Source organism: Podarcis pityusensis (genome assembly GCF_964106645.2).
Source record: "Podarcis pityusensis genome assembly, chromosome: 10".
Lineage (NCBI taxonomy): Eukaryota > Metazoa > Chordata > Lepidosauria > Squamata > Lacertidae > Podarcis > Podarcis pityusensis.
In genome coordinates, this window is record NC_138035.1 from 21,135,261 (window position 1) to 21,151,275 (window position 16,015).

The following is a 16,015-nucleotide window of genomic DNA, read 5'->3' on the forward strand; positions in this document are numbered from 1 at the left end:
CACAGTTCTACCAATAGCCTTAGGAGGGTTGGTTACCATGGAATCCACCATCTGTTCGCTCCCCACTGGAATGTGATTATCCTTGCTGTGTTGGGAACTGGGAAAAGCAGGGGAGTGTGTGCTGCCTGCAATTATCTGCAATGGAGTGTGTTAATGGAAGGCTTGGATTAGTGTCCCAGAGAACGACGCAAGAAGAGATATTTAAAAAAAAATCGAAAGCATAAGCGATTTCTCACCAAGAGAAGCGAATTCAGTTCATAAAAGGTAAGCACTAAATGCACGGTGCTATTGTTTCATTGATGCCAATGTGGCTTATGATATTGATATTTATCAATGAGCTCTTATTGTCAGCCATTCTTTCTATAGATGCTGATCAGCAAGAGGGTGTGTGTGTGTGTGTGTGTGTGTGTGTGTGTGTTTTTGTTTCTGTATGGCGGAGCAAAAAAATGGGGGAGGGGGCAAGGCTCTATTGTCTTATTTTTCAGTGGCTTTATTTTATGGCTTTATTTTTTTAAAATAATCACTTGAATTTGCTTTTAGATACTGTTACCAAATGTACATTACATTGCGTTTCTGCAATAGCATTCTGAGGGACATGGTAGATAGGCATGCTGCGTTTCATTGAATAATGATATCAACACGATTGCTATTTAAAGATTTATGTCTTTTAGGTGTCTGCTAATTTCTATGGTACTGTTATGGAACAGAATAGATAATGTGGTTTTGGTGTGAGGTATTTGTGCAGATGATGCAGGAAATAGCAATGACTGGACGGGAGGGAGGCTCATTTCTCTTCAAACATCATGGACTCGCCCCATTAGACATTATTGTCTAGAGACTTTTTTTGAACAAGTTTTCAGGGGGTGTGTGCATGTAGGAAACAATGCGCTGTGTTTTAGTAAAAGCAAAAGCTGGGGCAACACGGGAAAGTGTCATTCATTTCCTGATGCTTTTTTTAAGAAAAATGGTATGGTTGGTGATGGTTTTTATTATAATTATTTTTGGGTGTGTGGTTTATGTCAAATGCATGGTTAATGTTTTTGTGTACAAATAATATATATTCCTTGACTGAACAAGGGTACAAGCATTATTGTAACAAAAAAATACTAAGAGCAGCATTGCTTGTGTTAGGGTACCTGAACCCCTCTACCACTTTGGAGCTCATATGCTACAAATATCCATGGACTACAATATTTATTTTATATGTGAAGATGTAACCTTTTAATTAAGCTCTGCCTGTCTTTTAATTCAACCAATACATCTGTCTGTTCGTGTGCTTCACATGTTAGTAGGTCAGTGTCTGGGGGAACAGGAAAATGGTTCATGAATCACCAGGCTGGGAAGCAGAAATGGGGGAGGTATTAGATGTTTCATCGTTAGATTTTTGTTTCATTTGCTAAAAAAGAGTATCTGCATTTCACAGTGGCAGCAAATCCTAGTCTTGTATGAAAGTGATGTGAGCCTGACTTAGTTTAGAGACTGCCCCCTTGATAAGCCCCCCTTTCAATCTGTGGGTAGTCAAGGGTGGCCTTTTTCATAAAGCTCTCTGAGTAACAGCCACAGAAATCCCTCCCCAGAGAGGTTCAGCAGAGCCCACGCTCTGGAGCAACACACAACATCTTCTAATGCAGTGAATACGTATGAGCAGGAGTTCTGAGTATGGGATACGTTGGTTTTTAAGGTGCATTGCATTATATTTCACATTTTTATATGCAGCATTTTCTACTGAAATTGGGCCTCCCTCATTGCTGTGACCTCATGATGCGCTTCCTTAAATTTCTGTCTGTTCCCAAATGCAGCAGGAGCTTTCCTGATATGACTTGTGATCTTTGCTTCTCCCATCCAAACACCCATCACCATCTAATGGTCTATTGCTTTCTCAAAAGACTCTCACCTTCCTACCTTGTCCATTCTATGCTTGGAACTGCCTCCAAGAACACCTGTGTGGCACCACTTTTTTCAGATTCTTAGCCCAGCTCACTTTTTCCATGAAACCTTTGCCACCAGCTCCTATATTCCCATATAAGTTGACCTATAATTAATCTGAAGCACTGAACTGAAACAATCACATACTGCTTTCATGTTACTTTATCACCTCTGCTGTTTCTCCTGTGTTGAGTTTTTGACAGTAACCTCCTTAGGCCTGGGACCTGGCCTGTGGTTTTCTACAGAGCAATTGTGCACGTTGATAGGGCTATATTAAACAAATAATTCAATATGCTAGAAGTTATGGGTTTATGTAGTGGTATATGGCACACAAATGCATGTTGACTCAGAAGTAAGTCCCTCAGTTACTCAGAAGTAAGCTGGAGAAGAGTTGTGGCTCAGTGGCAGAGTATCTGCTTTGCACACAGAAGACCCCAGGTTCAGTCCCTGGCATCTCCTGGTAGAGCTGGGTCCTGGGAAAGACTCTCTGGCCTGAAACCCTGAAGATGTTCTGTTCTGTGATAGCGTGTTTTTTTCACATGTGATTGGTACCTAGCTAATTTGATTCTGGCATTTGTTTTTATGAAACTCTACCTGTACTGCCACATCTGCGGGGTTGTACACAAGGCAGCTGTAATTTGCACACTTGTGGTAGTCCCGTTTCTTGGTACCACTGTTACACAGATTGTAGTGATTGCGGTACAGAACCCATATGGAGATGCCCGTGCCCATTTAATGTAGGCTTTTCCTAGCTGATAACTTGGATGCGTGATCTGCTTGCTCCAAATATTCTCATGCTGAGCATCCAGCAAGAAACATGAGCCTAGGATGAGCAGGAATTAATGCTATGCCATCACTTTAAAAATCCAGTTGTTAAAAAGAAAAAGTCCTGGAGGTCTAACCTGTGTAGCTCAAAAGTCTGTATGCTGCATTCTGAAATGCAGTTGGTCCTAAGTTTTGTATTTTTCTAGCTTGATGAACTTTGTTCTAATGGAACTTATTTTCCAAGTGGTAATGTTTATACTTGTATGATAGGTGGCCCAGCTGGTTGCTGGTCATAGCCTTTACATGCGCCATTCAGGCAACTCACTTTAGGAAATTTATCTTTCCTTCTGGCGATTTGGAACAAGAGTCTTTATTGATGCTGCTCTACAAGGTTACAAAAGACGTCAAAAATGAATCCTGATTTTCTTTCTATAGAAGCAGAAGCACTGTCCTATTTCTTTTGTCATATCAGACATGTGGACACACAACATAACATGCTTAATGTGTGTTCTTGCTCACATATGGAAGGAGTAGTTGGTCGAAAGGAAGTCTGACATCGAGTAATTGAGTTTGACTAAATGTATAGAGTCGAAATGAATGGCAAATAAAACTGACCCAATTGTTTCCCAGGAACAGAGAAGGCTTTCTGCTTCTCCCTTTGACACATTATTCTGGAATGCTGTTGGGCATGACTTAGATTCATCTACTGCATTCAGACTTTTGCCCTGCAGAGTTTAATTTTTTTGTTACATTTTCAAGGTTTTAATTTAAAACATATTGCTAAAAGCTTGTGGGATTTTGTTTTCAAAGGAGCCTCTCTGACTCAAGGTTAAAGCTATTAGTCAGTTTGAAAAGGCATGACTTGAAGAAAGAAAGAGAGAGAGAGAGAGAGAGAGAGAGAGAGAGAGAGAGAGAAAGAGAAAGAAGAAAGAAGAAAGACATGGGCCCTGCTTAAAAACCATGCCTTCAACTTCTGAGCAGTGAGGGAGTGAGAACAGCATTCCATGTTGGAGGAGAAATGAGCTGACATGGTTTTTGCCATTTCTGGGCAATCTAAAAAATCATTGAGATATAATATGATTTGTACTTTTGCAAGCTAAGGTAAAATTCTGATGTTTCTCCCCTTTTCTTCAATTCCTCGCAAATTGGGAATTGTGGTGACTTAGCACTAGTAGAGAGTGCTTACATTCAAGTTGGGGCAATGTGTTTTGCCTGCCCAAAACTTGTTCTAGTTTATGTACTTTCCACCTACTGCAGTGCCACCATTAGACCCTATTTTCTTTTAGAAGTGTGCACCCTATTTTCTTTTAGAAGTGTGAAAATGGTAAGATGATATTTTGCACAATCGGTGGCTAAACCAGGAAAAAACCCAATAAAATTGCCTGCAAAATGGTGAAGGAATCAGTTTTTCAGGGAGGTGTAATATCCTATTTCTGGGTGTAGTTTTAAGGTGCCTCTCAAGCAGATGGACCAGTGGTTTGACTCCAATGTTCTGTAAAAGACTGCTGTCTACTGCAGAGCTTCCTCTGTAATGCACAGTTGAGGTAGGGAGTACAGTGGTACCTTGGGTTAAGAACTTAATTCGTTCCGGAGGTCAGTTCTTAACCTGAAACTGTTCTTAACCTGAAGCACCACTTTAGCTAATGGGGCCGCCATGCTGCCACCGCACGATTTCTGTTCTCATCCTGAAGTAAAGTTCTTAACCTGAGGTACTATTTCTGGGTTAGCGGAGTCTGTAACCTGAAGCATATGTAACCTGAAGCGTCTGTAACCCGAGGTACCACTGTATTCACACACTTGACCTAGAACATGATCCAAAATATTCAAGAAAAAGTTCCTTGGCACACAAGCTAATCTGGAAAAGGTTCCTAAAGGCAGAAAGCTAGTGGTCCGCAGTTCTGTGTACAGTCATACCTTGGATCCCAAACACCTTGTGAGTTGAACGTTTTGGCTCCTGAACGCCGCAAACTCGGCATTGAGTGTTCTGGTTTGCAAGCTTTCTTTGGAATCTGACGTGGCTTCCATGGCTTCCAATTGGCTGCAGGAACTTCCTGCAGCCAATCGGAAGCCGCGCCTTGGTTTCTGAACACTTTGGAAGTTGAACGGACTTCTGGAACGGATTCCGTTCAATTTCTGAGGTACCACCGTACCTTGATATTGTATACACTTCAGTTTTCCTTGTTAGCTTAAGTTTTCTAGAGCTGCTTTGTTCCTGGGCCAGTCAGTTCACATCCAGCTTTAGAAATAAGCACTGCATATTTCTGTTTGTGGGGAAATTCAACTAATCCAGCAAAGTGATATATTAGTTGCTTCTGATTTCTTCACAGCTAGTTGTTTCAGTTATATTCTGCTGTTAGCCAGGATTTTGCTTTTTTGATGAACATAATCACACATGACAGGATGAAGCTGCTGTTCACTTTGTGTTCCTTTTAAAAATAAATATGGCCAGATTGTAAAAACTGAATTTCTTTCTTCTTCCTTTTGTCTTTGGCAATAAAATGTAACTATGCAACTAAGAATGAATTTGGCTTGGACCAGCTCCAGGTTTGCGTGGACCCCGAATCAAGGCACAACAATCCTGAACTGGCCGTGTCCACATTCCCTTCCTGGTTTCGGTGGACCATTCAGCTATATTCACTCAAAAAGCCTTTGCTTCCGCACAATCAAAGCACAGACAATCAAAGCAAGTTGTGCAGCATTCAGTGAAATAGGAGTAAGCAGGAAAGTGATATTTCTCATCCTCCCTGTAATGACAGTGGGGTGAGGAAGTCTGATATGGATGCAGGCTTCTTATCCCCCTCTGAATGACTACCTCAATTAAGATGGGAATATATGGGGGGGGGGGAATCCTTCCATTGGCCATTATTAAAGCCACAGTTTAATAGCCTGGATTAAATAAATAATCATTGGTCATATTTTTTTACCAATTAATACCTGCATTTTCAGTTTAGGCTTAGATTTTTAAAAGGATCCTCCCCCATGTTGGAAGCTGCTAATCTTGTCTGCCTGGATGCAGCTGGCTGTTACTAACAAAAAAATCAATGTTCTGTCCTCTAGAGTGCATCAAGTGACCTCTTCTGCTTGTTTCCTGTGCTGTGTCTTTAGTTTTTGTGTGTGCAATAAGAGTCTGTTTCATATTTCACAAAACAGGCCATGCTTCCACATGGTGCTAACAGCAAATATAATGTAATGACCTTAGAATCCTAGCTGGAAGGGCTGTGTGAGCCTCATTTGCCATGCTAAGACAGGAATGTATTGTATCTGAAGGATGCTTCATAGCATGCCTCGTATATTATGCCTCATATATTATGGAGACCCACCCCACCCCCCAAGAAGGAAATTATGCAGCACTTTTAGGAAGTGTTTCATTACTGAATTCTATAGGCTTTTCTTCCTGTTGAATCTAAACATATATTGCATATTATCCAGCCCATGGATTTTCAGTGTTTCCAGGGAGTTGAGGGGGGGGGGAAGCGCACTCTGAACATTGGTTTAACTTTTGGGATGGGTGAAATCAAAGCTTTGAGTTGGGTAGGCTAAATATGAGGTGGCTTGGTTAACATCTGGTCAGCATCCCAGGGGCATTCCCTTTGAAAGTTGGGACAGGAGAACAGTGCTACATCATGATGTAGAATTCTTTGGACTATCCTTATTAGCCATCTGTCCCTCACTTTGCAGCACGTGCAGAAACCACCTTCTTGATCACTGGACCTGCTATTGATCTTGTCTGCTCAATCTGCCAGAGCCTGCCTTCTCATGAAGGGGAAGTCCCTATCTCACTGAGAGTTTAAGACTCATTGGCTACCCTCACCTGCTTTTGCCAGCTAGTCGAAGCCATTTTGCAGGATGTGGCTGCTGTCGCATGCTGACAGCTTCTAGGAGCCACAGGTGAGAGCTGAGTGGGGACCAAAGCCTTCACCAACCTAGCAGATACCACATTGGTGAAGGTTGTACTACATCATGATATAGCCATGGTTCCTATGGGGCATTCTGTCCCAAATGAACACCGGTAGGCTGCTGAGGGCAGCTAACCTACCACCTGAAGCAGTGACATTTTTTTCCCTTTGGTAAAACGCCTTTGCCGCCTCCTCCTTAAAATGTTAAGGCTACCTGCATCTGCAAACTCTTCTGTTTCCCTTCCCACTTTAAGGGGGACAGAAAGGTCCCACAAATGGATACGTGTGTGTGTGTGTGTGTGTAATATTCAACATGGCTTGACTTTAAGCCTGTAGCTTATTCTAGCCTTTTATGTGAAAGCTGCATATTGATCTGTTTTTCATGTCGCTTGTCCAGATGATTTAACTCTATAATATGTGAGAACATGTTCACAGCAGTCAGATGCCAGTTTTTTGTTGTTGCTGGGGAAATGCAGTGCTGCATCAGAATCTAACATTTCATTTGAACACGTCGGCCCAGGGCATGATGAAGGTGACCTCTCCCTACTTGTTGTCTCCAACAACTGGAAACGATATTTTTACCTCTATCCATTTCAAGTTATATTTTATTTATTATAGCTAACAAGTGGTTAGTGCAACAAAATATTGCAGTATGGATAGCTCTTGTTCAGTGTTCCAGCCCAACCATGTTATCTTTTAGGATATTGCATCTTTTAGGATATGCTCAATCCTCATTAGGCTATGTTGGAGCTTCTCCTCGCCCTTATCCTCGCAATATCCTAAAAGATAACAGGATTTTTAACTTACGGAATCATTTTGTCTATAGTTAAAAATCCTAAGGGCGAGGAGAACTGAGTTCACATTCACTGTTACAAACTATAGCATAGCCCATTACCAATACATTCTGAATTTGTCTAGTCATCATATTTTGTATCAATTGCATACATTACTTACATGTAGTGTGAAGCAGTATTTCCTTTTGTTTGACCTGAACCTAATCACAGTGTTTCTCTTTCTGTTGTTCATAATATAAACCCAGTCTCCATCAAAATTGGCTGAAAAACAGGAAAAACAGGAAAGGAATCAACAGACAGTTTTCACAATGGAGGAAAGTAAATAGTGGGGTCCTTCTAGCTATCTGCATGTGGACCATTGCCGTACAACTTGTTCATAAATTTACTAGTGCCAGGGGCAAGGTAACCCAGGTTGCAGATGACCTGAAAATAGTGTGCCGTCCCATACAGATTGTGAAGAGTTCCAAAATTATATTGCCAAAGTGCATGATTAGGCAATTGGGTGGCTGATGGGGTTTATGGATGAGGCTGTTTGTCCACTTGCCATTTGAAAAGCCGCCAGACTCAAATGGTTTGAAAATGTAAAAGCTCTTTAATGACAGTCAAGGAAAGATGGGGTACAAGTGGTATTGTCTTGGGGTTGCACTGAGAGGGAGTAATGTCCACTGAGAGGGATGATGTCCACTGGTGGGATGCTTCATTTTAGTATCTAGTGTTCTTGCTCAGCTGTTCTCCTTTAACAGAATTGGGGAGAACAAATGGAAGAAATATCAAGTTATGGCTTTACCTTCTCTTATGACTTCAAATGCAAGCTCTTTCTGCTTTACTTGTTTTTTAGGAGAGACCTAGGAGTGCTGAGACCACCTAACAATAATGGTACGAGAGGTGCCACTGATTTTTCTGGTGGTAGGACTGATTTGGCCTTTAGGCTGTGGGTTCACCATTTAGAAGCGCTAAGGCGGCGGGGGGGGGGGTATCTCTGGCCCTGCAGATGTCATTGGATGCCAACTCCCATCAGCCCCACCCAGCATGACCAGTCGCTGCAAATTATGTGAGTTGTATTCCAGAAACACCTGGTGTGCCACAGGATAACCACCTGTTTTTTGTATATGATCTTTGATAGCCATTGAGTCACCATGAATTGCCTTTGAATTGTTTCACTGTCAGATTATTTTCTGTTTAATCTTGAAGACAATATCCTCTGCTTTTATCCAAAGGTTTTTTTGCTTTGCCTCTGTCACAACCCTTGATCATATATTTTGATTGTGACCCTGAGGGGCATTGATAACTTGTAAGCTGCTTTGGGATCCTTGTTCGGCTGAAGAGTAGGACAGAAATGTTTTAAAGAAATAACAAATTTTGAGATTGATGGGAATTCAAGGAACTCTTTTGAGATAGACTTTTTATGCGAGGGGCATTTCATACAGTACAGAGACTTTTCTTGGCAAGCTGCCGATACGTTCCATGACAGGCTGGTGTTCCTCTTTCAGACGCATTGTGGTGGGAAGTTTGGACAGAGGCTTCTTTATCTTGGAAACTACTACAACATACATACAACATAAAAGTTTGAAAATTGTGGTTGCAATGAGGCCTTCCCTATCCCTAGTGGGAGCCAGGAGATTTATCCAGGCTATCTGATAATAGAAGCCACTATTCCTACATGGCCCTTGCGAGCAATGCTTTGCTGCTGCTTATAGAAAGCCCTTTTTGTTTTGATCCGGAATAGAGCCGTTGCATATCTCGCAAGTCTGTTTTCCCTACAGACTGACCGCTTGTATGAAATAAGCATTGCTTTGGCCTCATTTGGTCTGAAAATGCTGGAGCCTTGCCATAAAACCTTCCATCTGCCTATATACAGATGCTTTTGTAAATGGAACATGCTTTCTGCTGTACAGGCGACGGCCATTTTGCACGGTTTTTTTGTTCCCGGTCCCTGAGTGCGTAGGCTGAACGCATATAAGCACACCCCACCCTGTTCCATCCCTGTTTTGCCTTCTTCCAGGTCCAAAAGGACCCACACATCAATTGGACATGCCTAAAATAGTTGCCGCCTGTATGCTACAACTGTTTGCCAGTTAGGTTCTCTGTATTTCTTGACAACTCTTCTCTTCTGTGTTAAGTTGTGGGTGAACATATCAGACGACACAGTGATTCTTCAAACAGCTCTTGTTTATTCACAGGCCAGAACAGAACTGAACTGAAGGGTTCAGCCAGCCTGCTTATATAGAGCTCCACTAGAGCACAACAGTAACCATTTTCTGTAACTATCCAATCACTGAACGTCACTTTCGATCCCTTATTTGCATATGTGGACCTGAACTATCTACAGTATCCCCCTGCTGGCCCAGGGTGAGAACTTCAGTACATAACATTCTGGACAAGTGTTCATATTTTTTGAGATTGGGTAGGGAGTCTGTACTTACCCAGAGATAAAGGAAAAACTTATCCCCATTTATCTATATAGTGATGAACTGGAAGAAAAGTCCCAAGCACCTCTGACTTAAACTCGCCTAAACTTGCTAACCTTTGGTGGGTCAATAAATTCTATTCATCACAAGCTTTATCTAACCACTTCTGCTGAGAAGGAACTTCATTACACACCATTTATTGACTAGTATAGCGTTTGCTGCCAATAACTAATAGTGAAAACATCAGAAACCATTATACAGTTCTATTTGTGTATGTTTTTGTTTCCGAGGGGAGTTCTAAAGAAAAATTGCAAGACGTTCCAGGGGCCACCTGGGCTCTGAGGGATTGAATCTGCAACCTGCTGCATGCAATGTTCTTCTGCTTCTTTTAATTAAAACTGGTGTTGCATCAGAGATACCAAAAGAAATGTTAATGTGGAGAGCAATTTAAATGGAACACATAACCTTTAAAATGGAGAACTATTAAGCTCTTTGTTTCAGATTGTTTAAAAGATCTGTAGGATGCCTTCCTCTTAAAAATAGGAGCTAGTGACACACACCCACACCCACATCCCGGTATGCCCTTTAGATTGAGGCCTCAGTGATTCAGTGTTATTTTATCAATGAAAATGGGACGCGGGTGGCGCTGTGGTGTAAACCACTGAACCTTGAGCTTGCTGATCGGAAGGTCGGCGGTTCGAATCCCCGTGATGGGGTGAGCTCCCATTGTTTGGTCCCAGCTCCTACCAACCTAGCAGTTCGAAAGCACGTCAAATTGCAAATAGATAAATAGGTACAGCTCCGGCGGGAAGGTAAATGGCGTTTCTGTGCGCTTCTCTGGTTTCGCCAGAAACGGCTTAGTCATGCTGGCCCCATGACCCGGAAAATGTGTTGTTCGCAACTGGACTTACCTGTCAGGGGTCCTTTACCTTTAGGTAAAGGTAAAGGGACCCCCGACCATTAGGTCCAGTCGTGGCTGACTCTGGGGTTGTGGCGCTCATCTCGCTTTATGGGCCGAGGGGGCCGGCGTACAGCTTCCGGGTCATGTGGCCAGCATGATTGAGAAAGCGATTGGGCCGCATCCGGCCCCTGGGCCTTAGGTTGCCTCCCCCTGCTGCAGTCATTGAAAATTCCTCATAATAATGGGAGGATGATGCTTTGCTGTTGTAAATGGGAATTTGGCTTTGGATTCTGCCACATTGAGCAGCCTTGGAAGCAGTTTGTAAACAAGGGCTCTGTGGTGGGGGTGGGGACACATGGGAAGAACTGAATCTGCATCCTGCATACTCCATACTGTCTTCTCTACAAAGAAGCAAATACATTGATTCTTGAGCTTTTAAAATTCTGTTAATAGAAAGGAGTGTAGGAGTAACCACTGCACCAACAATGAGCTTTCTTATCTTAATGGGCACAACAAAAATTATTGTAGTTTGATCTCTGATCACCACATTGACATCTTTACAATAGGAATGTGTGAATTTACTATTACCATTTCAAAGTGGAGGGATCTGAGCTTTACCTCCTAGGCTCTTGAACAGCTTTATTTCATTGACCTTGGTTAGTCTAAGCACTGCTAAGTACAAATCAGTTGTAGACTTTTTGGATTAGATTAATGAGATGGCCAGCACTGTATCTCCCTTAATCTCTCATGTATCCCCTTATCTTTTTAATCATCCACGGATAACGCAGTTGATCTCTTAACTTTCCTTTTAGAAAACTGAGGTTTCTAGGAATGATAGACCAAGCTTTTAATTGAGAGTGAAATTGTTTTCACATAAGCCTCTGCCATATTTTATATTGAAGACTTTTATTTTCCCTAACTATGGCATGGGTTTGTAATAGCATACCTGAAATGTGTTTCATAAGGTATGGCTGTGCCCCTTAATTTCACCTTGTTGCTTCAACCTAAAAATGCCAATATGTAGACTTTATTTTTATTTGAAAAAGTTGGTCTTTGATTTCAAAATTACCCCATTGTTATGCCCAGCTCACTTCCAGTGTTGACAAGTTTCAGGGGTGTGTTTGCTTACCTGCGTTTAGTTTCCTTTGGAAGGACGTCTCTGGTAGCTTACGGTATTTTACAATATTTATTTGCAAATACAAAGTTTGAGGGCAAGGAAAAGGCATAGCTTAAACCAGGGGTCAGCAATCTAAGGCCCATGGGCTGGTAGAGGCCTATGGAGGTTGTTTGGCCGGCCCACGAGCCACCCCTTTACCAAGCTGCCCACTTGCGCACTTCAATAAACCGGTGCAGTGCAGTGCGGGGATTCGCTTCCGTGGCACCAGAAATCGCGTCTGCGCATGCGCAGATGCCGGAAATCGCAGGCAAGCACGCTCACACGCGTGCACAATCCGGCCCATGGAGGGATCTCCGTGGGACCAATCTGGCCCAGACAAGATAAACCTTGCTGACCCCTGGCCTTAAACAGACACCCTGAGTTCAGCATTTGTACATTAGCCTAGAAGAGACAGCAAGCTGATTTGGGGCTATGGTAGTTTACAGAACCCCCAATCAACTTTCTATGCCTCTCAGTTGGTCCTTTTCTCATTTTTTAAAAAACCACAGTTTTTGTTGTCTCTTATCACACATAAACCTCTGTAGTTTTTAGTTTTTGCAGGTATACCCTGTGGTGGAAAGTTTGAAGACCTCTGTTTAATGTAATTCAAATGTTCAGAACACTTGAAACACATTGGCATGGTTGCACAGCACCCCTGTGTGAGAGGGGAGGACCCCAGGTACATTGGAGGAGGAGCCAGGTGCCTGTGGTTGCCTGCTTTGCAGTGGGCAGTGCCGGATTTATGTATAGGCTAAGTAGGCTGAAGCCTAGGGTCTTTAAATCTAGGGAGCCTCCCCAGCCCACCCTCCCCCCAGCGGGCAGTCTCCCCTCTCCCAAAATTACAAACCCAAGACTTCATGCGAGGGCAGGACAACTCGGGCCCAGCAACTATGAGACCCAGGGCCAGTCAGTGGGTCCCAATTTGAAACTCTAGGGCCCAACTTGAATTTTTTGTGCGGGGCTCTATGGGGCATAATCTTAGAGATATAAATCCGTGTGCTAGGTCATTATCACAAGGTCAGCAAAGTCCTTCAGAAATCAGACCTGTTAATTGAGTTCTTGTGCAAGTTTGTAAACAAATTTTGATGACGTTTTCTGATGTCCTTTAGAGGAGAAATTGTGAATGGGAGAATTTTAAATAACCATCATCATCCTTGGCGTCATTCAATTTTGTTTATAACACTCTTTCATTTTCTTCTAGTCATGAGGGTGGGGGATTGGGAGGGGCCTCACAAGTGGAATAGCCTAGGGCCTTTCTTCATCTAAATCCAGCCCTGGCAGTGGGACTCCTGAGCATGCGTGCAAGAGCACCTACCACATTGCCCAGCAGTCTCCCTGCCTGAGCTGGTCTTGGAGGCAGTGTTGAGGGCTCCCAGACAGTTGATTTGAGGAGAATTCAACATTCATGCCAAGGAGATTGGATCAGAACTTTATGGCTGCCATGATGGACCATGGTGATGTGCCTGGAAGTGAATGTGGCCCTCAGATTGAAAAAGGTACCCCACCTTTAGCTTAGCATTGCATCCCAAACCAGGCTTGTGGTTTATTACATCCGAACCAAGGTCTGTGGTTTGTCTTGCTTCGAACAAACTATGACCTATAGCCAATATTTATTCTGGAGAATGTAATCAGTAGGCTTGCACAGCAGAAATGGTGCTATATTCATGCTCCTAAAGTAGGCCTCTTGGTAAGAGGGTAGACTCCCTCTTCCTTTTTTAAAAAGTGAAACCACTTAAAGTGGAGCCTATATGGCTGCTTATCAGGGATCTGAGTTGCTATAACATGAGATTCTTAATCTCAGCGTCATGGGTTTGAGCCCCACCTTGGGCAAAAAAAATTCCAGCGTTGCAGGGGGTTGGACTAGATGACCCCTGTGGCCTCTTCCGACTCTACAATTCTATGATTCCATGAGATCTCATCCAACTTAGTTTCTATTATTTCTAGCAAGAAGTAGACAGCTATGAATATCCATGTTAAATCAAACAGCACAGGGCAATAACTTGGGCTTTGCCAGTATCACACTTGCTAGGTGTTGTTTTGGCAAAACTACAACTAGAAAATTTTCGTTTTCATTTTTTAAAAAATGAAACTTGCTGAGCCTAGAGATGTTCCAAGACCAAAATTATTTGTGGGCAAGTGGTTTGGCTGTTTTGTGAGTAGTTTTATCTCTGCTAATGTGTATCTAAACGCTACCCTGTTTTTATCTAAATGTAGTGTGCAAGAGGGTTTTCCTTTCTGTTCACCACAATTTAGACATCAGTGGATTTCTTAATAATTAGTATATAACCACAACTCTTAGTTTCCTTTTGATTTGGTTAAAAAAAAAAAAAAAAGTTCCCCCCAGTTCACCTCCAATAAGCAGCTGAAATGTTTGCTCATTCAGGGAAGTTGCTGAAGGCAAAATAACCACAAGTTTAGGAGGCAAAAAAGATACTGCTGGCCGGCTTGTGGAAAGAGCTGTTATTGCATTTAAACTGTGACAGAGTTCAGAGTTTTTAAGCAGCTGAGGCACTAGATGAAAACAGCCTTTGTAGTTTTACAGAGTGCTTTTCTCCAGCAGTTTGAAAGTTACATAAGTTGAACTTCCCTGTTAACTCTTTTAGCTGGAATGAAACCTTGTTCTCCCCCCCCCCCTTATTGCTCATTTGCATGTTTGCCGATACACACTCTGCGCAAAAACAGCTGTGCCTCAAGGGACAGTGGGTCTGGTCATGACTCTCACCCGCTGAAGTGTAAACTTCCAGTGTGTAATGATTTTAGAACTCCTCCTAGATGTGGTCAGCAAAGCTCGCAGCTAAGCAGTATGTGAACCTATCATATGATCCTTGCTCATTGCGAAACCGAGTCTCTGCACGCTTAACGGCACTAGATTGACGTGTGTGTATCTGCATACATGACTGCCATGTCATCTGATCCAGGTAAAGGGTTTCATTCTGGTTTTGTTGCTGCTGCTGTTATTTTTGTGTGTTTACCAAAGTTGCCCTAATCCACATTCTTCCTTCGTGTGTGCATGCACTTCTGATAGTTTTAAGCATGCCCAGATTCAGGAAAAACGTAGCTGTATGTTTGATAAACTAAACTTTCACAAATGTTGCTTGTGTGTAATACTTGTGGAATGTCTTTTCTCTCTCTCGCCCCCGCCCTTTCTTAGTTTCAGTTGGTATTATTAGTTAGGAAAACACAATGTCCAGTTAGTATAGCATGCATAAAAACTGTGTTTTGGCTCTCTTCTGTTGTTTTAACGTGCTTGGAAGTTTTCTTGAGCAACTAAATGGATTGTTAAGTGATTTCTGTTTCCAGTTGGGAATTCTCTGTTTACAGTCAAATCATTCCTAGTTCCTGTTCCTATAAATCATTAGTGATAGTACTGAGAGATCCTTTACCTCTCTCATTTGTAAAATAGCTGTCCTTCCTGGAATGTTAAGAAACAGCTTTTCCTTTAATATGTATAGTTTGTCGCAGCAACAGTTATCGATGAATTTTGTGCTGCTAGTGTGAATTAAAATGCCTGTTTGGTTTGTTACAATTCCCCCAGAAATGCTCATTTCCTTTGAGCACTTAATATTATATATTCACTTGTGTACATTTACACTTTTTAGGGGCAGATGGGTGTTGAAGAGATTAAAAGTCTGGATAATTTTAGGGGCTCTTGATTCACTGTTTACCTTTTTTACGCAGTGTATAAATAGTGGTGTTGAAATTATTTTGGCATTGTGGAAATGAAGGGTCTGCAGAAATCAGTGCAAGAAGACACTTAAATATAATGTTGTTAAAAGTAATGATGTTATCAAGGTCTGGAAATAATAGATTGGTTGCCCAGATATATTTGGAGAAGATCTTCCTTGCTCTAAAATTCTTCTGGTGCTTACAATTAAACATAAAACTTTTTTAAAGAAAACATTATATCACATTATTATTCATGCAGATTCATCAAATTTGACACTGAAAACCAACTGCATTGTTGGCCATTTTCTGAAGTTACTTTAATCCCTTATTTATTTATTTATTAAATTATTTGCATTTTCAAAAACAGGGACAGAGAGCATATTTAAACCCCCCCCCGTCCCACTTACAACTTCCTTGCCAATACAGCATGTATACATACATATACCATATGACTTTCCTTCCACACTTTTCCTGGTTCCCTTTGCTTTTCTACTACTCCCTTA

General features: G+C 42.0%; 1 protein-coding gene across 7 annotated transcripts in view; it reads left to right on the forward strand.

Moving 5' to 3' along the window:
- FGD4 (FYVE, RhoGEF and PH domain containing 4) overlaps window positions 1–16,015 on the forward strand; it is a 106,272-nt gene that overhangs the window by 38,597 nt on the left and 51,660 nt on the right. Inside the window, exon 1 of one of the 7 annotated variants that reach the window (XM_081024007.1) lies at window positions 58–264. The exons of 4 other annotated variants lie outside the window; for them this stretch is intronic. Coding sequence is in view for 1 of the 3 variants with exons in the window: in XM_081024004.1 (XP_080880130.1) it covers window positions 14,740–14,764 (25 nt within the window). In the remaining 2 variants the exon portion in view is untranslated. Of the gene's footprint in view, window positions 1–57; window positions 265–14,563; window positions 14,765–16,015 lie in introns of those variants that run through there. 2 more of the 7 variants (XM_081024006.1, XM_081024004.1) reach the window with 2 other exon arrangements.